At 42.9% G+C, this 22552-nt stretch overlaps 1 protein-coding gene across 1 annotated transcript in view; it reads right to left on the bottom strand.

Moving 5' to 3' along the window:
• LOC136858624 (uncharacterized) overlaps positions 1-22552 on the bottom strand; it is a 132397-nt gene that overhangs the window by 51428 nt on the left and 58417 nt on the right. Inside the window, exon 3 of the mRNA XM_067138322.2 lies at positions 10125-10924. Coding sequence (XP_066994423.2) covers positions 10125-10924 — 800 coding nt within the window. The remainder of the gene's footprint in view (positions 1-10124; positions 10925-22552) is intronic.

The raw sequence follows: 22552 nt of genomic DNA, 5'->3' as shown, positions 1-22552 counted from the left end.
GTACGACTTTCGCAACATTGAGTTCCCTACTATAACTCAGTGATTGTGAACACTATCCCATGTACAGTTTAAATGTTGAAAAAGCTATATGTGACTGTTTGCGCTGACAAGTATGGCGTGTGACCTCCGAAGGGGTCTGGTGCAGGTCTTTGGAGCTGGCGCCGTATAGGCGACCTGCGCGTCTATGATGATGGGGCCCTTCTTATTATGAATTCTACTGATGAAGGCGGCATACACATCCAGCCCACGAGCCATCAGAGTTAACCAATGAAGTTTAAAATACTCGACCGGGCCGGGAATCGAACCCGGGTTCCTCTGGACCTAAGCTCAGCACGCGAACCATTTAGCCATGGAGCCGGACAGCGCTGACAAGTGACACATCGGGATATGTGCGGTGAGACCAGAGTGCTCTGTAATGTTACCGAGCTTTCTTAATATTTCTCAGAGCACTGAACCAAAGTGAAAATGAACCTGTTTCATAAGCGGAACCTTGATATCTCGTATCACCTCGGGAGCTAAATTTTATTTCGAGTTATCGAAATTTCGAGATGTAGAGAATGCCGTTTTTGAGCATGTATAGCACATAATTGAATCATATGTATCTACGGGTTTATACTGAATACATTGTTTTTAACAGTATTTAAAAATATAGTCCGCCTCTGTGGTGTAGTGGTTAGTGTGATTAGCTGCCACCCCCGGAGGTCCGGGTTCGATTCCCGGCTCTGCCACGAAAATTTGAAAAGTGGTACGAGGGCTGGAACGGGGTCCACTCAGCCTCGGGAGGTCAAATGAGTAGAGGTGGGTTCGATTCCCACCTCAGCCATCCTGGAAGTGGTTTTCCGTGGTTTCCCACTTCTCCTCCAGGCGAATGCCGGGATGGTACCTAACTTAAGGCCACGGCCGCTTCCTTCCCTCTTCCTTGCCTATCCCTTCCAATCTTCCCATCCCCCCACAAGGCCCCTGTTCAGCATAGCAGGTGAGGCCGCCTGGGCGAGGTACTGGTCATACTCCCCAGTTGTATCCCCCGACCAAGAGTCTGAAGCTCCAGGACACTGCCCTTGAGGCGGTAGAGGTGGGATCCCTCGCCGAGTCCGAGGGAAAAGCCGAACCTGGAGGGTAAACAGATGATGATGATGATGACATTATTTTTAACAGTATTTAAAAATATAGTCCGCCTCTGTGGTGTAGTGGTTAGCGTGATTAGCTGCCACCCCCGGAGGTCCGGGTTCGATTCCCGGCTCTGCCACGAAAATTTGAAAAGTGGTACGAGGGCTGGAACGGGGTCCACTCAGCCTCGGGAGGTCAACTGAGTAGTGGTGGGTTCGATTCCCACCTCAGCCATCCTGGAAGTGGTTTTCCGTGGTTTCCCACTTCTCCTCCAGGCGAATGCCGGGATGGTACCTAACTTAAGGCCACGGCCGCTTCCTTCCCTCTTCCTTGTCTATCTCTTCCAATATTCCCATCCCTCCACAAGGCCCCTGTTCAGCATAGCAGGTGAGGTCGCCTGGGCGAGGTACTTGTCACACTCCCCAGTTGTATCCCCCGACCAAGAGTCTGAAGCTCCAGGACACTGCCCTCGAGGTGGTAGAGGTGGGATCCCTCGCTAAGTCCGAGGGAAAAACCGAACCTGGAGGGTAAACAGATGATGATGATGATGATGATGATGATGATGTTGATTTAAAAATATAGCCTACAAACAAACACTATTTTACGGTATCACTTCAATTATAGCCCTTATTATAGTAACTTTTAGAAGACAAGATACAGTACATACAGTAGTGAAACCAGAGACATATCTCCGTTAACACCTTTGGAAAACATCCGTTAGTCTCTTCTGTTTGTTACTGTTAACCTTTCCTCCTTTCACGTTGAAACTCCTCGTCAATACCACGCAGCCGAGATTCGTAAATGGAGCTTGTCATCCGCGACTTCTGGGGCTGCTCCTGTACGTGACCGGAAATTAATTCACACCCAAGAAACAGCGATGCTTCACCGATTTTCTGATCACTAGAAGATTTTAGTTTTTCGGTTCCCGTCATATTAGCTCCCAGCATCACTGTAATCCCGTCTTTACTTGTTAACTCTTCCTCACAAACCATAAATGCCGTATTGCACAGTTAATGTTGCAAAACATTCGAGTTACAGGCAGGAAATGTTTGCTTCGAGAAATCCAGAAATTCGTGTAACCGAATTTCGAGTAATAGAGAAATAAATACACGTGAAGAATAGGGCAAACGGCCGGGACATTTACGTTACTTCGAGATACTGAAAATTCGAGTAATAGAGGTTCGAGATATATCGAGGTTTGACTATGTTTCCTAGAAAGGAGGGCTATTGTATACATGATATTTGCAACTGTATAAGCAGAGGCTGGCAGAATCGTTCCATAGATACGCAGCTTCGCAACGTATTTGTTTATACGGCGAAGGGGAACTCGTGGAACGCCTTAAAGCTGGCAACTGTTCGTACATTCCTCACGGGTGAGCCTCACTGGACGAAATCTTCGTTGTATTGCTTCATGATACAAGCTGAATGTGCAGCACAGCAAAACGATCAGGCCAGCTTGCATACTGTTACTAATGGGGAGCATCCACGTGTGTCTCAACACATAAGTGGACAGTATTCATGGTAATATATCAATACATAAAGTGAGCTCTGGGGTCCAAATTTTTAGTTTAATAACCCAGGTGCTGGCCTTCCTTCCGGTAATTGGTTATTACGAACAATAATCACAGAAATAAAGTAAATATTGTGCATATTAGTATCAGTTGACACTGTTTTTCCATGGATTTTTTCAAATTTCCAACCATTGAATGTTTATATACAATGCATTCACATTGAAAGAACATTTTTTTTATATCAGTTACATTTTAAATTCAGCGACAAATGCAGAGGCAATACAGGCTTCTTTAAAAGTTACCTACCCTGGATTTTAGGTAGGGCAAAAAATAATATTCTCTGAAACTAACAAAGAAGAATTGCATTTTCCATTCAGGACTGAAGGTGCGATTGTCAGAGTTTACTTTCCGTCTGTTGTAGTCACTCATGGCGCATAAGTTCGCTGACATCATTGAAAAATTACACGGATGTATTAAAACGCAGTATTTTTGTGCTGAGCAAGCAGCAGTTAACTACCAACTGGAGCAGGGGAGAGGTCTGAGACTAGAGATAAATCAAAACAAACACTCACTGTCATCTGTGGAGCAAATACGAAACCTGTTCTTTCTCATACGTTCAAAATTCGATACTGCCACTTGTGGAGAAAGTAGGGTTTTAGGCCAGAGAACGTGCAAATCGTACATTACTCTCCAAGATATTTTTACTGTTTTTAATTGTAATTTGTTCCCCCTTCTTACTCTTGACATCGTATAAACCGTGCAGGTCCGGGAAAAAAGGCATCGGAGTCCAGATCCAGACCGGAGTTCGCCATTTGAAGACCCCTGGTCTAGAGTATAAGGAGATGAGGCATCTTTGATAAAAAAACTATATGTCTTTCAGTAACCTGTTACCCAGAGTCGTACAGAGGGATAGCTCTCGAAAACATTTCTTTCAAAATATTCATGGAGCACGCTTACTGATGAAGTAGATGTCCTAATGCTAGAAAACCAATTTGTTTTTAGAAAGGCAAGAAGCACTATTCATGCTGTGAAACTGCTTACTCGAACGTGCTCAAGATACAATAAGACACCCAGGGAGGAAGTATTTTGTAGTCTTCATAGATTATAGAAAAACCTTCGATTTCATAAATAGGGAAACACTCATCCGAAAGCTGTTGATTGACGAAGCACACCAAACAACGAAAATTCTTTCAACATCTTCAAATACAATTTCATCCAAATATCTGTCAGATTCCCTATCTGCTGCTTTCCTAACCTCTTCTTCTCTCTTTTAGTCCAACCCTTCATAAGGGTGTCACGGCATCACGCGACAATCCGTTTGGTGATTTTCCTCCAGGAGTCTCTGCTTTGGGCATGGTGACTTGCTTGCTGTAAGCTCATCCTGGTCAAGTTCTTGATGTGGTCCATCCATCGTAACGGTGCACGTCCTCTAGGTCTTCGGCCGTTGACTTTTGCCTCCTGTCTTCTGGCAATATGACCAAAATATCTGAGTTGTTTTGGTTGATAAGGGTCGACAGTCTTGTTCTGATGCCGAGCTGTTGCAGGATCGATTCATTAGTATGGTGTGCTGTCCATAGTATTCGCAGTAATCTCCTATTGCACCACATTTCTAGAGCATCAATCCTGCGGCGATCCGCCGTCTTCATCGTCCAAGTTTCTGCTGCATACGTCGCGATAGGGAAGATCAGAGTTCGAATGAGGGTGAGCTTTGTCTTGGAAATGATGGAGGTGTCCTTCCAGATGCGAGTAAGTTTTGCTGTTGAATTTTTCGCAATCGCAATGCGCTTGCGGATCTCAGGTTCAGTCTCCAGTATTTGTGACAATAGATCCTAGATACTCGAAGCGACTGACAACCTCATAATCCGCAATTCTTGTTATGGCAGGTCTGTTGTTATTAAACAACCCGGCAGAGGTAGTCGGATTTTTGATGGGCGGAAAAAAGTCCATTCGACACTGCATGTCGTACGATGTCGGCATGTAAAAGATCTCTGGTGACACATTTGGTATTTACCCGACAAAATTAATTAAATCTCAGCCATAGACGCCCAAGAGAGTTTCGGTTTACTCGGTCTGCCATCTAGTGGGCCTAGAGTAGAACGGAACGTCGAAATTGACGAGCAGACAGCCAGATGACGTCAAACTGAAATGTCTGCACACGGTAGCTGAGGCCATACGATTATTATTATTGTTAAAACGGTCTACAATCATCACTTTGGTCTTTTTATTGTTGATTTCAAGACCATATTCTCTGCTTCGCTCGTCTAACCTCCGCATGATGGCTTCTAGTTCATGACCACCTGTTGCAATGATCGCAGTGTCATCCGCATATCTGAGATTGTTAATTTTCCTGCCATCAACTGTGATGCCGTCACTCCAGTCCTCGAGAATCTCCCTCATAATGTACTCACTGTATACATTAAATAGGAGGGGGAAAGAGTGCAACCTTGTCGCACTCCAGCACAAGTAGAAAAGATGTCTGAGAAGTCGCCATTAACTCTCACTGTCGCAGTGTTCTAAGAGTACAGATGTTGAATGAGGTACACTAAATATCTCGGCGTCCCCATCTCAATGAGTATAGCCCAGAGCTCTGACCATTTCACCTTGTCGAGGCTTCCTTGTAGTCCACGAAGCACAGGGACATCTTGATATTGTACTCCCTTGTCCTCTCTACGAGCTGCCGGATGTTTAGGATCTGCTCACGAGTTCCTTTTCCTGGAACAAACCCGGTTTGTTCCTCTGAGATTTGTGGAAGTAAGAATGTCTTCAGCCTCTCGTTCAGCACCGTGAGCATGATTTTACTGGCATGAGAGACGAGGGCTATCGTTCGATAGTTTGCACAGTTAAGTGGAGAACCTTTCTTGAACAGTGGTACCAAGACAGAGTGGCATCACTGGTGCGGCCAATTTCCAGATGTCCATATCTTCTGACATAACTTGTGGAGGATGTCGACACCTAGGTCACCCATGCTCTTTAGGATTTCAGCAGTGATTCCATCTTGGCCTGGTGCTTTCCGGTTTCGGAGCTTTTTTATTGCATGTTCCACTTCTTCTCTAAGGATCACTGGTTCAAAGTCTGTTGAATTCTGGTGACCTGGCATTGGTTGTGGGTCATCAGTGAACAGCTTGATGCAGTATTCTCTCCATACTTTGGCGATGCCCGCTGCATTTGTGATTATATTCCCTTGGTCATCTTTAATAATCTGAGTCTCGGGCATAAACTCTCGTGCTAAGTATTACACCTTGTCGTACAGTTCTGCGCTGTGATTTTTGGTCGCATGTGCCTCTAGTTCTACATACAGTTTCTTAAATGATTGCAAAGAAATTGGAAATTTATGGAACATCTCCCTTGGTAAATTATTACAATCCCTGACTCCACTTCCTAGAAACGAATATTTGCCCCAATTTGTCCTCTTGAATTGCAACTTTATCGTCATATTGTGATCTTTCCTACTTTTAAAGACAGCACTCAAACTTATTCGTCTACTGATCTCATTCCACGCCATGTCTATACTGACAGCTTGGAACATACCACTTAGTCGAGCAGCTCGTCTCCTTTCTCCCAAGTCTTCCCAGCCAAACTATGCATCATTTTTGTAACGCTACTCTTTTGTCGGAAATCACTCAGAACAAATCGAGCTGCTTTTCTTTGGATTTTTTCAGTTCTTGAATCAAGTAATCCTGTTGAGGTTCCTATGCACTGGAACCAATACTCTAGTTGGGGTCTTACCAGAGACTTATATGCCCTCTCCTTTACATCCTTACTACCACCCCTAAATACCCTCATAACCATGTGCAGAGATCTGTACCCTTTATTTACAATCATATTTGTGTGATTACCCCAATGAAGATCTTTCCTTATATTAACACCTAGGTACTTAACAATGATCTGCTCTATGCAGATGCTATGGTAATAGGTTCAGAAGACAGGGAATAGCTCCAGAATATATTAAGCAGACGCACTTCATGAGCCCTAAAAATGACTTACAAATATATCACGACAAAACTGGACAAATGACTTTCAGAAGAGGTGGTAAAATCTCTCCAAAATATACATTGACTCTTCAAAATAAACCTCTAAAAGTAGTACCAAAGTTAAAATATCTCGGAGTTACTCTTCAAATAACATTGGTATCTTTCAACAATCACATTAAAGAAAGAGCATCATCAGCAATAAAAGCAATTTACAGCATTCAACAACCACAAAAACTTTCAACGAAAACAGCATTGATTCTATATAAAACAGCTATAGCACCAATAACAACTTATGGGATCCATATAATCTGAATAAACTTAAAATCAACAACCTGATAACGCTAGAAAGTTAAAACTCGTTATATGGAACGAATCCTAGGTATCGGGAAGAGAGCACCGTCAAGACTGACCTATATCTTACCGAAAGAAACTTTCTACATAGGAGACATCAGAATGTAGATACACCTCCCAAATACTAAGGCCTATGAGAACACATTCCAAACTCTCATAGAAAAACACAGCTATATCTGGAACGACTTTTATTCAACAGACGTCGTAATGACGGATGATTGGAAAGAAACAAATTACGAGCTTTGACGCGTAATAACGCGATATGCAAGACATAGTTTTCATCCAAAGTTCTGCCAAAATAAGAAGTTTCATCACCCGAATGAAAACTGTGTGTGTGAATTGTACAAGGAACACTGAAAGATATCTGCACTAAAAGACAAATGAAATGGCGTATGCTTTTAGTGCCAGGAGTGTCCGAGGACAATTAAAAGACCAAAAATCAATAACAAAACTAGGTCTAGAGTAATGTAATATAGTTTTTTGTATTTTGCACATTGTGCGCATTTTCGTTAATAATAATATGTCTCTCAGTCGTGGCCATTCTTCAATATTTCACATCACAGCCTGCAAGATCACATCGACCATTCTAACGCCCCTCTTTGATAATATGTCTCTCAGTCATGGCCATCCGTCAGTACTTCACATCACAGCCTGCAAGATCACATCGACCATTCTAACGCCCCTCTTTGATAATATGTCTCTCAGTCATGGCCATACGTCAGTACTTCACATCACAGCCTGCAAGATCACATCGATCATTCTAACGCCCCTCTTTGATAATATGTCTCTCAGTCATGGCCATCCGTCAGTACTTCACATCACAGCCTGCAAGATCACATCGACCATTCTAACGCCCCTCTTTGATAATATGTGTCTCAGTCATGGCCATCCGTCAATACTTCACATCACAGCCTGCAAGATCACATCGACTATTCTAACGCCCCTCTTTGATAATATGTGTCTCAGTCATGGCCATCCGTCAATACTTCACATCACAGCCTGCAAGATCACATCGACCATTCTAACGCTCCTCTCTGATAATATGTGTCTCAGTCATGGTCATCCGTCAATACTTCACATCACAGCCTGCAAGATCACATCGACCATTCTAACGCTCCTCTCTGATAATATGTGTCTCAGTCATAGCCATCCATGTCGTGACGCAAATTTTCCGATGGCCCGCAGCCATAAGACATACTGTATTTGTGTCAAAAGGTGAAGATTCAAATATAAGGATAGGCATTTTGTTTGGCGCCCCCACAGTAAAACACATATTTAAAAATGTCGTTAAGTTCTCTTTGCGAAGATCAAATGATCATAAATATGTCTTTAAATAAATTAAACTCAAATTGATAACGATTAATTTATTACCGAGCTCGATAGCGCAGTCGCTTAAGTGCGGCCAGTATCCAGTATTCGGGAGATAGTAGGTTCGAACCCCACTATCGGCAGCCCTGAAGATGGTTTTCCATGGTTTCCCATTTTCACACCAGGTGAATACTGGGGCTGTACCTTAGTTAAGGCCACGGCCGCTTCCTTCCCACTCCTAGCCCTCTCCTCTCCCATCGTCGCCATAAGACCTATCTGTGTCGGTACGACGTAAAGCAACTAGCAAAAAAAAAAAAAAAAAAAATTATTTATATGTAATTAATCGTTCTTCAGAGACACCTGTATGGAAAGCTCTGGAAGAAAGAGGAATGAGGATCAGCAGGGTGAAAACAGAATGAAAATGAAATGGCGTATGGCTTTTTGTGCCGAGAGTGTCCGAGGAAGTTCGGTTTGCCAGATGCAGGTCTTTTGATTGGACGACCGTAGGCGACCTGCACGTTGTGATGAGGATGAAATGATGATGAAGACGACACATACACCCAGCCCATGTGGCAGCGATATTAAACAATTATGGTTAAAATTCCCAACCCCGCCGGGAATCGAACCCGGGACTCCTGTGACCAAAACAGAATGTATGTGTACTAAAGAAGCACAAGATCTATGTACTGTATTAACCTGCAAGAAGAACTACCATTGGTTAGGAAGTTTAAATACCTGGGTTCATACGTACAAAGTGATGGAGATCCGGAGGCTGAAATATAACACAGGGTTAATAATGGATGGATGGGAAGGTAAGGGTTATTCTGCCCAAAGGCAGGTCCAAACCTCCGCAGAGGTGGTCCTGAGCCGGAGTTTACGTGCGGTAGGGTGGCCAGTTCCTTTCCGCTCCTCCATTCCCTTACCCCCCCCCCCCACCAACAGCGCGTGGCAACCCATCCAACTCCTGACCACGCCCAACGTTGCTTAACTTCGGAGATCTCACGGGATCCGGTGTTTCAACACGGCTACGGCCGTTGGCATGGATGGATGAGTTGGAAGAAATTGAGTGGAGTACTGTGTGATAAGATGTCAGTTGCAAGATGGAAGGAAAGCTCTAAAAATCTGTGGTGAGACCTGGGATGCTTTAAAGTGCAGAAACTTGGCCGATCACAAGAGAGAAAGATGGAAGTGGTAGAAATGAGAATGTTAAGATGGATGAGTGGAGTTACAAGAAAGGATAGAATAAGGAATGATTAAATCAGAGGATCAGTGAAACTGGGACCCATAGGAAATGAGGTTCAAAAAAGTAGGCTAAGATGGTATGGACATATGCAGAGAAGAGGGGAGGGCTACGTGGGGAAAAGAATTGGAAAGCTGGAAATTGAAGGGTCAAGGAAGAGAGGAAAACAAAAAATGAGGTGGAAAGACAAGGTAGAAGGGGATCTAAGAGAAAAAGGTTGGAAGAGGAAAGAAGCATTAGATAGACATTTATGGAAGAGAAGAATCCACCAAAGCAACGCTGACCCTGAGTGATGTGGGAAAAGGCTGAGATAAAGAAGAAGAAGTATAGGATTCAGTGAATCGAAAGGGGGAAACTGATTCTGGCCCTATGAAACTTCCAGAAATTAAATAATCAGTTTTCTACAGATGATGAAATGAGTCATCTTTGATAGAAGAGCTATGTCTCTCAGTCATGGCCATCCATCAATATATTACATCACAGCCTGCACGGTTGCTAGGTAACATCACGTCACACATTTTGAAATCACTAATATCGTGACACAAATTTTCACGTGACCGCCAGGCATAAGACATATTTATGTCAAAAGTTGCCTACCCCTGTTCTATAGAAACGTACTTAATGATTAGAACTCACCTCGACAGTGGGACCAGGTATTTGTCGGTTCACGACAATGATAGGCCGTTCGATGCCGTCCGCCGTGACACAGTGTTCCCGCTCGCAGTCGCTCTTGTTGCTCGGACAACTGTAGCAGGCCTTGCTCATGGTCGAGTACCACTCCAGCTCGAAGTGGTAATAGCAGCGCTTGGCTGGAGCGTCGACACGACACTCGCGAACACAAGGATGGGAGTCCTGTCTGTCCTGTGTCACGTTCGTGACCTCATCTCTAGACTGCTTGTGGTCCACTTCGTAGTAAGTATTGGCGATCTCATTGTCGGCCTCTGTTTCTCGCCGTATCGATGTCAGGGGGACATCATGCATCATTTGCAGAGTTACATTGTCGTCATCAAGTTGCGAACTTATAACTTCGACCTCAGTCATTCTGAACTCTGACGCCTGCGTACTTTGTAAAACATCTTCAGTGGTACCAACCTCTGGAGCTTGCGTGTTCTGTATTGCATCTTCAGTGGTGCCAACCTCTGGAGCTTGCGTACTTTGCATCACATCTTCAGTGACTGCAAATTCAGGCGTTAAAGTACTCTGTATTAGTCCTTCAGTTATGCTTACACCACTTTTTTCTGAAACTTCAGAATCGCTATTTTCAGGCACCTGCTTAGTTTCTACAGAACTCTCAGTGGCACTATCTTGGAGCATGAATCTGATTAATGTTGGATTCTCAGAACTGCTATATCCAGAAATTTGATATTCTGATATTTTGGCCTTGGAGTAGAAGTCACCTTGGAGTAAGCCAGGGTACAATCCTCCAGCAGGAACGTCTGCAATAAGAGAAACCGATTTTACAGGTGTCTGAAGTGTTTCAAGTGGGTAGACATATAATAATAATAATAATAATAATAATAATAATAATAATAATAATAATAATAATAATAATAATAATAATAATAATAATAATAATAATAATAATAATAATAGCCTCTGTGGCACAGGCGGAAACGCGCAGGCCTCTCACCGCTGGGTTCCGTGGTTCAAATCCCGGTCACTCCATGTGAGATTTGTGCTGGACAAGGCGGAGGCGGGACCGATTTTTCTCCGAGAACTCTGGCTTTCTCTCTCATATTTCATTCCAGCAACACTCTCCTATATAATTTCATTTCATCTGTAATTCATTAGTCATTGCCGCAAAGGAGTGCAGGCTTCGGTAGCCAGCACAATTCCTATCCTCGGCGCTAGAAGGGCTACATTCATTCCATTCCTCACCCGGTCGAATGACAGGAAACAGGCGAAACAGGCTGTGGAATTAATAATAATAATAATAATAATAATAATAATAATAATAATAATAATAATAATAATAATAATAATAATAATAATAATAATAATAATTCTATGGTCCCGGCTAGGTATTTTTTAATTTGTCGCCATTTTGGCTGCCTGCGTGTCAATTTCGACGTTCAGTTTTATTCTACCAGATGGCAGAGAAATCAGAGCTCTCTTGGGCGTCCTACGGCTGTTTTAATTAATTTTGTCTGATAAACACCAAGTGTGTCACCAGAGATCTTTTAAATGCCGACCTCGTATGACATGGAGTGTCGACTGGACTTTTATCTGCATTTCAAAAATCCGACTACATCTACCGGGTTCGAACCCGCGATCTAGGGATCTAGAGGCTGACACTACCACTGAACCACAAAGCGAGCTATGGTTACTGTAAGCGTCTGATATTTTGCTGTAATTTCACTTCCGCAGATGATTTACGGCTCACCTTCCGTTGCAGGCGACTGACAAGGTCTCCTTAAGTAGTATTTAAATTCAATGTCGGCATTCATCTTACAGTGTAATCAAGTTTAATTAGAAGCGGTAAGATGGATGGCGGTGATGATAGAAATTCACATCGTCCGAAGGATAAATACATGGGAATCAGCCCCGAAATATCACGCTTCTAAACACAGTATCCGAGGCTAGCATAACAATCCGTGAGAATCAACATGGGAAGCAATGAGGTTAACTGATACAAAGAAACAATGAGGGATGAGATAGAAAGAAAAAGAACTTAGAACGGAAGGAAAAGGAAGAAAGAGAAGCGGAGAGAAGAATACGAGATAATGAGAGGTAAAGAAGAAACGAAAGAGAAAAAGAAAGTGGTTTAAAGAAAGAAAGACGAGAGAAAAAAAAAAGACATAAAGCATAGAGTACACAAACCATGTTCGAATGGTTCCGACAATTAATTCGGCGGTCATAATTGCAAAAGTAGAAGATGGTAGAAAATATCTTCCTTTCAAGGATATTTTATATCGGCATAGTGACATTCAGTTCAATCGTGGAGTGGCGCTACGGCTACGAAGTCTAGCTCTGTTTTCGGGAGAGTAGTGGGTTCGAACCCTACCTTCGGCTGTCCTTAAAAATGTTATTTTGTGGTTTCCCATTTTCACTTCCAAGCAAATGCTGGTATTTATAGGCCATAGCTGATTTCTTCAACCTCCTTACCCAATTTGATTCACCATCATTCATTTCATCTTCATTAGCTCCTCATCTGAAGTTGGCGCCAGGAAGGGCATCCGGCCTTAAAACATGCTATATAATTTCATATCCATCCCCGACCTCGGATCAAGAAATGGGACTAAGGGGTAGACATATATAGCTTACGCACACTTACTGATGATTGTTTTAACATTTCTCGAAATCATAGGACACTCATTCCATATTTTCCGAGAATTAGTTATATAAATTACTAGGAGTTATAAAGAATCCGGGATGTCACTATTCACCTCGGCGACCCCGAAAACTATGGATTCGACACTATTTTTGATTATTTTTATTCCTCACTACCCCCCCCCCCCCTCACCACCATCCAAAAAATCCGGGATGTCACTATTCATCTCATCGACCCCGAAAACTATGGATTCGATACTATTTTTGATTATTTTCTCACCCCCTCGCCCCCACCCAAAAATGGTGATGAACTTGGACTTACAGAGAATCCGGAGTCTCACTGTTCATCTCATTGACCCCGAAAAGTACGGATTCTACACTATTCTAGATTACTTTTTTTTACCTCACTCCCCACCCGTAAGGGCGCTTGTGGTGTCTTACCCGCACGCGGTTTGTTTCCTGATACTAAGACATGGGGGTACCAAATTTGGTCGAAATCGCTCCAGTGGTTTAGGAGGAGATGTAATACATACATATCTTTTTTTTTTGCTAGTTGCTTTACGTCGCACCGACACAGGTAGGTCTTATGGCGACGATGGGACAGGGAAGGGCTAGGAGTGGGAAGGAAGCGGCCGTTGCCTTAATTAAGGTACAGCCCCAGCATTTTCCTGGTGTGAAAATGGGAAACCACGGAAAATCATTTTCAGGGCTGCCGACAGTGGGGTTCGAACCTACTATCTCCCGAATACTGGATACTGGCCGCACTTAAGCGACTGCAGCTATCGAGCTCGGTTACATACATATCGACACAATGACATTTATATATATAGACCTGTATATAGATTACATAGACTCGCCTTTGCTCGTTAGGAACCCCCAGTTTCTCTTCGTTAGGAGTGGGTGATAACTCGTGTCATTCCACTGTTGATATTCTATATATTTCACAGTTTCTTAAATATTTTACACGGGTAATGCACAGCTACATTCTTCAAACTGGGTCCCATGACATAAAAGTACATCTCAATCACGGCATGTTGGATTGCTATTTCCAAATAACAGGCATAAGAGTGAACCTCCTATCAAGAAAGCTACTTTATCAAACATGGGGACATGTTCCCATCCTCCTATATAGGTACAGCATTTATTACGGGACTATCATGATATAGCGTAAGCTGCTGTCGCCTAGCGACAATGTGTCCATTAATTCGATCCAATCTTGGTGCGGCTTTGCAATTAAATAAAATTATTTAAAATTACTCACCGTAAAAAAACTACCCATCGGATTTCGTTCAAAATACTTTATAAACCCTCTCAGAAGTAGTAAGAACAAACCGTGAAATTTTAAGCGAAATCGGTCCAGTAGTTTTTGAGTCTATTAATCTCAAATATACCAAATCCAACTTTATATATATAGATGTCCATTGCTTTGTGTAGTTTATTTTGTGCAACAGAAGTCTTCCAGATCTTTCCTGCGAGGGATCAGGAATACTGTAGATCGTGCCCTGAATCATTTGTTTTATTTTTTTAGAAGAGTACTATGAAATTAAAGTAAGGCGGTTTGTTTCCCGCGCGAATTAGCTTTGAACTCTGATTCTTCCTTTGGTTGAGATTATTGTTTTAAGAGGAAGCACAACAGGGCAACTCCTCACTCAACACTAACCAGAGGTCCGACACGTGGAAGAATATCGGCAAAAGAAAGACAAGGGGCACGAAGGTAGTGAAAATGAACGACTCCCTACGACTCGAAAACTCAAACTGGTCGGGGTTGAAAGAGACCAAGAGTTGAACAAGTGAGGTCGGATAGGAATGGTGAAAGTGAGGAGCCTGGCACAAGTAAGTTGATGCAATGCCAGACTCATCGAGTGGATTCATGATCGCCAACCCACGCTCCCAAGTTCAGAGACCCTGATCCCCTTTTAGTTGGCCTTTTACGACTGGCAGGGATTACCGTGGATGTATTCTATCACCCTCACCCACAGGAGGTTCCTTTAATTGACTTTCAGGCAAAACTTCATATTTAAACTTAATATTTATATTCCTTTTATAGGGTATCATATACGGAGTGTACGAGAAACACCGTCCAGTATGGCAGGTCATGATATAGTGAATCAAGACAATCAAAATTACCATCTAAATGTAGTGGTTAGTGTGATTAGATGCCACCCCCAGAGGCCCGGGTTCGATTCCCGGCTTGCCACGAAATTTGAAAAGTGGTACAAGGTCTAGAACGGGGGCCAATCAGCCTCGGGAGGTCAACTGAATAGAGGTGGGTTCGATTCCCACCTCAGCCATCCTCGAAGTGGTTTTCCGTGGTTTCCCACTTCTCCTCCAGGCAAATGCCGGGATGGCACCTAACTTAATGCCACGGCCGCTTCCTTCCCTCTTCCTTGTCTATCCCTTCTAATTGTCCCATCTCCCGACAAAGCCCCTGTTCAGCATAGCAGGTGAGGCCACCTGGGCAAGGTACTGATCCTCCTCCCCAGTTGTATCCCTGAACCAAAAGTATCACGCTCCAGGACACTGCCCTTGAGACGGTAAAGGTGGGATCCCTCGCTGAGTCCGAGGGAAAAACCAACCCTGGAGTGTAAACAGATAAAGAAAGAAAGAATGAGGCAGGCTACAGAAGAATCATCAAAGTTCTAACAGCACTATGCAAGCAATTCTGAGAAATAACAACATGGCCCATTGATAGGAAACGGTCCGTCTACATCCCAATACCGAAAAATACTGAAAATACCACATGCCAGCAAAGTGCCACTGAAAATCATACAGTGAAGACTAGAGCTTTACATGGAGCGTGACATGTGAAAGGGTCTAGCAGGTTTCGGAAAGGGCCGAGAACCAGATACATTGTTAGTGATGTGTAGAGCATGGATTTCTAAGCATTGACAGGTTATAATGCAAACGTACTAAAGCGAGTAGCAAGTACATTTAGAGTCCATCCCGCAGGTGAGTTGCATAAACTGTAGGGGCTCTAATAGGTCCCATCCCTAATATTTATTCAAATCTCACCGCAGAACCGTTATGCGGGCTACAATAACAGGTGTGTTATAGTATTGTATGTGTTGTAGTTATTGTTTTAGACAGACTGAAAATCTTTAAAGTTACAATAACAGAGCCGACACTGGAAAGCATGGCTTCCTTCTTAAGAAAATTAAAAAAAAAATTATGTATATGGCTCTTTGGTTGATAAACACAAGATTCCATGTTCTCAACCCCTCGGGTACTCCTCTGGAAAGAAGGATATTAAGGGCTCCTTTAGTTGAGTACAGTTAGTGGTATTTTTGAAGGTGAAGAAAGAAAGAAAGAAAGAAAGAAAGAAAGAAAGAAAGAGGTCATGAAAAGTGAAGATCCGTCAAAAACCGAATGTCCATCTTTTCCCCCTTTAACTCATACTGTCGTTAGAAAGTGAAAAAATCGAACAGAGACCAAGCAGAACGACCACGGAGACTTCCTGTTGTTTGTTTGTTTGTTTGTTTGTTTGTTTTGTCTTCAGTCCGAAGGCAGGTTGGATCCTCAAACAGCACCACCAAAGATTATCCGGCTATAGGAAAACCGCAAAAGCCGATGGCGGTACCAAAATGAGGCACACTAGGCAAGATGAGGAGTGATGTACTTTGCCACTGCTTTCCTCGCTGGGTCAGAAAGTGTTATTGCAGCACGAGTAGCACTTATCATAACATGCAGACGCACTGGTTGTGCTCCGAATGGCATTAATCAGCACAACCCATACCTCAGCAAGTTCCATACAGTGACGGTCGTAAATGGGACAGAGACATAGGGTAAATCTTCCAATATCGGAGGTTCCAGATCGAAATACATCTCGTCTTCACGATCACTAAACACCGATAAGTTGGGTTTCGCAATAAATGTATAGCAGGCGAGTCCGCTGCGCCTGACTCTTTCTGTTGTCATGCATCCCAACGAACGTCAGTGGTGTGGTGGTCGATTCTCCTTAGCCGTATACCAAGCTACAGTCTTTCTTTCTTTCTTTCTTTCTTTCTTTCTTTCTTTCTTTATCTTCGCAAATACCACTAACTGTACTCAACTAAAGGAGTCCTTAATATATTTCTTCCCGGAGGAGTACCCTAGAGGTTGAGAATATGGAATCTTGTGTTTATCGAACAAAATGTCATATACATTTTTATTTTCTTGAGAAGGAATGAGAAACTACATTTTGTTCTGGCCTGTACCAAATGAGGGGTTACCAACCCATCAAAGCAAAAATCTGCTATCAACATCACATAATGCTGTTATTACCAAAACTATTCTGCTACTTCCTATTAGCATTTGGTAAATTAAAAAAAAAATATTTAATGCGTTTACAGTCCAGGGTTAGTTTTCCCCCGGAGTCAGCGAGGGGATCCCACCTCTGTCTACTCAAGGGCAGTGTCCTGGAGCGTGAGACATTTGGCCGGGATGAAACTGAGGAGGATGACCAGTACCTCGACCAGGCTGCCTCACCTGCTATGCTGAACAGGGAATATTGGAACGGATAGGCAAGGAAGATGGAAGGAAGTGACAGTGGCCTTAAGTTAAGTACCATCCCGGCATTTGCCTGGAGGAGAAGTGGGAAACGACAGAAAACCGCTTCGAGGATGGCTGAGGAGGGAATCGAACCCACCTCTACTCAGTTGACCTCTCAAGGCTGAGTGGACCCCGTTATAGACCTTGTACCACTTTTCAAATTTCGTGGCAGAGCCGGACCTTCGGGGGTGGCAGCTAATCACACTAACCACTACACCACAGAGGCGGACAACAACAATTTATACGAAATATAATTTATTCAGTTATATTTTATGATTGCCTTTAAAAATGTTGTAAGGAGTAGCATAATCACATGTTTCACTGAATAGTGCAGTCCACCTGGTGGCCATAATCGTATGTGTGGTCTGATCCGTGGTTAGCCGGTTCGAGTCCCGTTGGTGGGGAAAAAAGAAATCATCATTATAATGTTGGCCGACAGGGTAGGAGATGTGGTGGCATATAATTTATAATCACTAGATTACGTTTTAAAAGCCTGCATTCAGTTTCAAAGCTCTCCGCAGTATTCACATGGAGTGAGGGCATATAACGCTGTTGATGGTGATTCGCCCGTCACATGCAGACTTTAAGCCTTGAGGAGACTCCTTGGTGTTATTCGGCAGGAGACATAGAGTTTCATCCTGTCCCTACATTATCATCATCATAATAATCATCATCATTATCATCATCATCATCATCATCATCATCATCATCATCATCACTCATCCAGACATGCAAGTTGCGTATGTGTGTAAACTGAAATTCCTGCACCAAGCAAGCCGAGTATGTCCCCGAACACTCAAGCTATACGATAAATACAGAATAGTGCAATGTACGTGCAAGATTTTCAGTCGTTCCTCCGTTTAACACCGGTCCCTCAGTGTACGTTTAGCGTACCTGCCTGTTGATCCGGAGGCCCCGGGCTCGATTCCCGACCAGGTCAAGGATTTTTACCTCGTTCAAGATCCAATCAGCCTACGTAATTACAGTTACGAGCTATCTAACAGTGACATAGCGACCCCGGTTTAGAAAGCCTAGAATAACGACCGAGAGGATCCGTCATCTGCAGACCTTTGGGCTGAGCAGCGGTCGCTTGGTAGGCCAAGGCCATTCGGGGCTGTTGCGCCATGGGGTTTTAGGGGTTCTCCGTTTACCACGCTCCTTTCCTTTCACTCGTGCAGTATAAGGACCAAAAGTAACTTTCTCATAGAACAGGACAGCTTTTGGAATATGAAAGGAAACTATACGGATTAGATCCATATCCAGAAATAATTCACCGACGTAGTCGAGAATCCAGCCCTTTTCTTTCCTTTGAAACGGGTTTGATTAAAAATGTTGATTCAGACTAAAAGCAACGTTTACTCCCGAGAAGAAGAGAAATTGAACAAATATGTTCCAGCGATTGTCTTAGAATGGTTGCTATTTGCTTTACGTCGCACCAACACAGATAGGTCTTATGGGGACGATGGGATAGGAAGGGCCTAGGAAGTAGAAGGAAGCGGCCGTGGCCTTAATCAAGGTACAGCCCCGGCATTTGTCTGGCGTGTGGACAGCCCCGGCATTTGCCTGGTATGAAAATGGGAAACCACGGAAAACCATCTTCACGACTGCCGACAGTGGGGCTCGAACCCACTATCTCCCGATTACTGGATACTGGCCGCACTTAAGCGACTGCAGCTATCGAGCTCGGTGATTGTCTTAGAAAGCCAAGAATAACTGACCAGAGGATTAGTCGTGCTGACCACAAGACACCTCATAATCTGCAGGCCTTTAGGCTGAGCAGCGGTCGCTTGGTAGGCCAAGGCCCTTCGGAGCTGTTGCGCCATGGGGAGGGAGGGGGGAAGGGATTATGTCTTAGATAAGGGTCTGCGACGATTTAACATTCTCTTACATACAGCCTGTTCTCTGCTCCGAAATCTCAAATCTGCTATGCACAGCAAAATTCTTCTATGGTTGGCAACGCTCACCAAGAGAAAGATTCAAAACCATCAAGAAATAACAACATGCGCATAGATATCGATTTGAAATTTTCTCACAACCCTAGGATACTCATTTCCAATATTCTCCCTGTATCTGTTAGGTAAATTGCGTAATTTTCTCAACCTTATCCATCGTTTTGTGCAACTGATTTATTCTCGATATTTCCTCAGAATTAGAAGCTGGTGAAAAGACGTCTTGAGGCGTAACTTATTTCCTTTTCAACTTATTGCAGATCTTATTCTCTTATACTAGAAACTAAACTGTTATCTTCTCCGCCCTCTATTTCACGTGTCAAGGAGTCACGTGTAATACCAGGCTAGAATTTTGCTGGAATATGATCTTTGCCCTCGCGGTTAAGACACTAGACAGGTCCATTATTTTAATACTGTTATTGATTACATAAGTGGATATGAATGGTTTCAAGTCCTAAACATTTGGTTGATAAGAATCAACACAGGTACACAGTGTTATCTCTGACAACGTCGCCCATTTCTACCGGCTGATAAGAAGAATGACACAGGCGGTGTGCAATGTGTTGACATCTGAAAGTGAAGAGTGCAACATCTCTAAATTTCAAAGTCATAGGCCTACTTTCTTATTAAAAGTTTATCCTCGTGTTTCCGTTGGGTGCTCTTAAAGAAAAACCCTACTGTAATTAATACTCTGTAATTTTAGTCCTGTCTGCACGAAATTTAGAAGTTGATCACTATGGCTCTAATTAAAAATTATCAAATTTTTAATGAATAAAACAATTATATCTGAAATAATGGAATTTTTGAGAAATTGGTCCAGTTTCTAAATATCCCAGGTACAACAATTTTTATTATTCTGAAACTTAGTTACGTAGTTTAGAAATTCCTTGTTTCAGTGCATTACGTATGCTTCAATAACATGTTTTTAATTGGCATTGTATCATAAGAAGTATTATTAGCAGAAAATTCGCACAATGTGCATATACAGTATAGTAGATTATTCTAGGCTCAGTTCAGTCAAAGATAGCGTCCTTTTCTTACACTGCTAGTTGCTTTACGTCGCACCGACACAGATAGGTCTTCTGGCGACGATGGGACAGGAAAGGGCTAGGAGTGAGAAGGAAGCGGCCGTGGCCTTAATTAAGGTACAGTCCCAGCATTGGCCTGGTGTGAAAATGGGAAACCACGGAAAACCATTTTTAGGGCTGCCGATAGTGGGGTTCGAACCTACTATCTCCCGAATACTGGATACTGGCCGCACTTAAGCGACTGCAGCTATCGAGCTCGGTTTCTTACACTGAATGGCACGGTATCTTCCGCATAGTCGGTCTCACCACATACATACGCATTTTAAATGCGGTTCATGTTGTTTCTTTTGTCGACAGATTTTGTAAAGAAAACCATATACAGGGTGTTATCCGTGATGATGTTACAAAATTTCAGGGAGGATGGACGACGGCAAATGAATCAATCTGAGATAAGGAACCGTAGTCCGGAAACGTTCTAGTCACAAGTCCGTTCTTAGCAGTTCGAACGTCACCGGGAATATTCGAACGGGTACGACAGAACTTTGTGCGATGATGCCATGTCTGCATTGACGCAGGGGGACGCCATATCGAACATTTGTTATAAATGGAGCAGCTTGTGAAACTTGTGCAGGTAAATGGAGTTAAATGAGTAGAATTTTGCTTACCTGTTGACTCGATTGTTTCCGGAATATGGTTCCTTATCTGAAATTGATCCATTTGCTGTCCTCCATTTTCCCTGAAAGTTTGTAACGTCGTCACGGGTACATCCTGTATAGCTAGCAACGCGAGTCATTGAATACCTCAGTTCATATCCACTGTTTGTCCACTCCGTCGTTGTTAATGTATCAGTAGAGTAGAAGAATTTGATTCATACAAACATCTTAATTATAGACTGTTATGCCTTTCAGCTGTTCAGTCTGCAAGCCTCTGTGAATTAATTAGCCCCTCCACAATCTCTCCACAAACCTCTATATGCAACTAACCCTGTGACCTCGTTTGGTTTCACATCTCTTATCTTTAAGTAATTAAAAACTATGTCTAACGATAGTCCCCTTGGTCTCTCTCTACTTCTCTTACCCTTCATGGCCGAGTTCATTATTCTCATAAGTAACCAGTCGACCTCCCTTCTCCTGACATGACCACACCACCGAAGCCGGTTTATGCGTACAGCTTCATCCATTGAATTCATTCCCTAGCCTTTATATCTTCATTCCGAGCGCTCTCCTGGCATTGTTCCCACCTGTTTGTACCAGCAATAATACGCGTACTTTCATGTCTGTTACTTCTAATTTATGAATAAGATATCTTCAGTCCACTCAGCTTTCACTCCCGTACAACAAAGTCGTAGCTCTTTAGTGCTTTAAATAATTAAATTGTTCAGTATGACATTACATTGCTTTATTTATTTTGTTTGTGTCATTTTGAGACAATGTACGAATTCGATTATTTGCTCAACAAATTGAGAGCCTTAACTGTTTGCTTTCAGATTTGAGTCAGTCTGACTCGACAGCAGTTTTTTCTTCATATTTTTAAGCATCAACACTTTGCCTACTTGTCGATAGTTTTCAGCAAAGTCTGTCGTTAAAAAATAAGTAACAGGGTACGAATCTCGAGGATATGGAGTACACTACCATCTCTTTACCGAGTATCTCACCTAAGAGTCGTCAGGGGCATTTACTTTGGTGATTTGGGAGATATTTTCAATTTTGATTTTGCAATTTGTAGGTAGTCAGCTGAAACAAAGACTGGCCATAAGATACGTCATGAGATATCTGATGTCAAGAGAAAACGTCGTTTAGGTTCTCACTGCAAACAAAATGTTGTTTACTGTTATTTAAGGTGTAATTTTATGTGCCCAATCGATAGAACGGCCGCAAATTTGTGTAATGCGATTTTCCGTTCAAGGATATTTATTGAAGATGACAGCACAAGAAGAGGAATAGTTAGTATTTCGAGTACCGGCTGGGTGAGGCTGCTGAATGACAGTAGTGTGGAGACAGCACGGTGCACTACAAGGCAGCTGTACTGTCACAGTCAATAAATATTCTTGAACGGGATATCATATTGAACTAATCTGAGGCTGGGCACATAAACAAGGTTTAGTTTGCAGTGAAATCCTAGAGGACGTTTTCGTTGACACTACTGTCACATGGCGTACCTGATGAGCAGTCTTTTTTGGGCTGACTGCCTACACGTTACAAAACCGAAATTGAAGATATGTTCTGAAACACCGGAGAAAAGGACCGCGCGGCTGTGAGCTTGCATCCGGGAGGTAGTGGGTTCGAATCCC

This window comes from Anabrus simplex, chromosome 1, assembly GCF_040414725.1.
Source record: "Anabrus simplex isolate iqAnaSimp1 chromosome 1, ASM4041472v1, whole genome shotgun sequence".
Taxonomy (NCBI): Eukaryota; Metazoa; Arthropoda; class Insecta; order Orthoptera; family Tettigoniidae; genus Anabrus; species Anabrus simplex.
The sequence above is the reverse complement of the archived record's forward strand: the minus strand, read 5'-3'. Positions and strand labels throughout refer to the sequence as shown.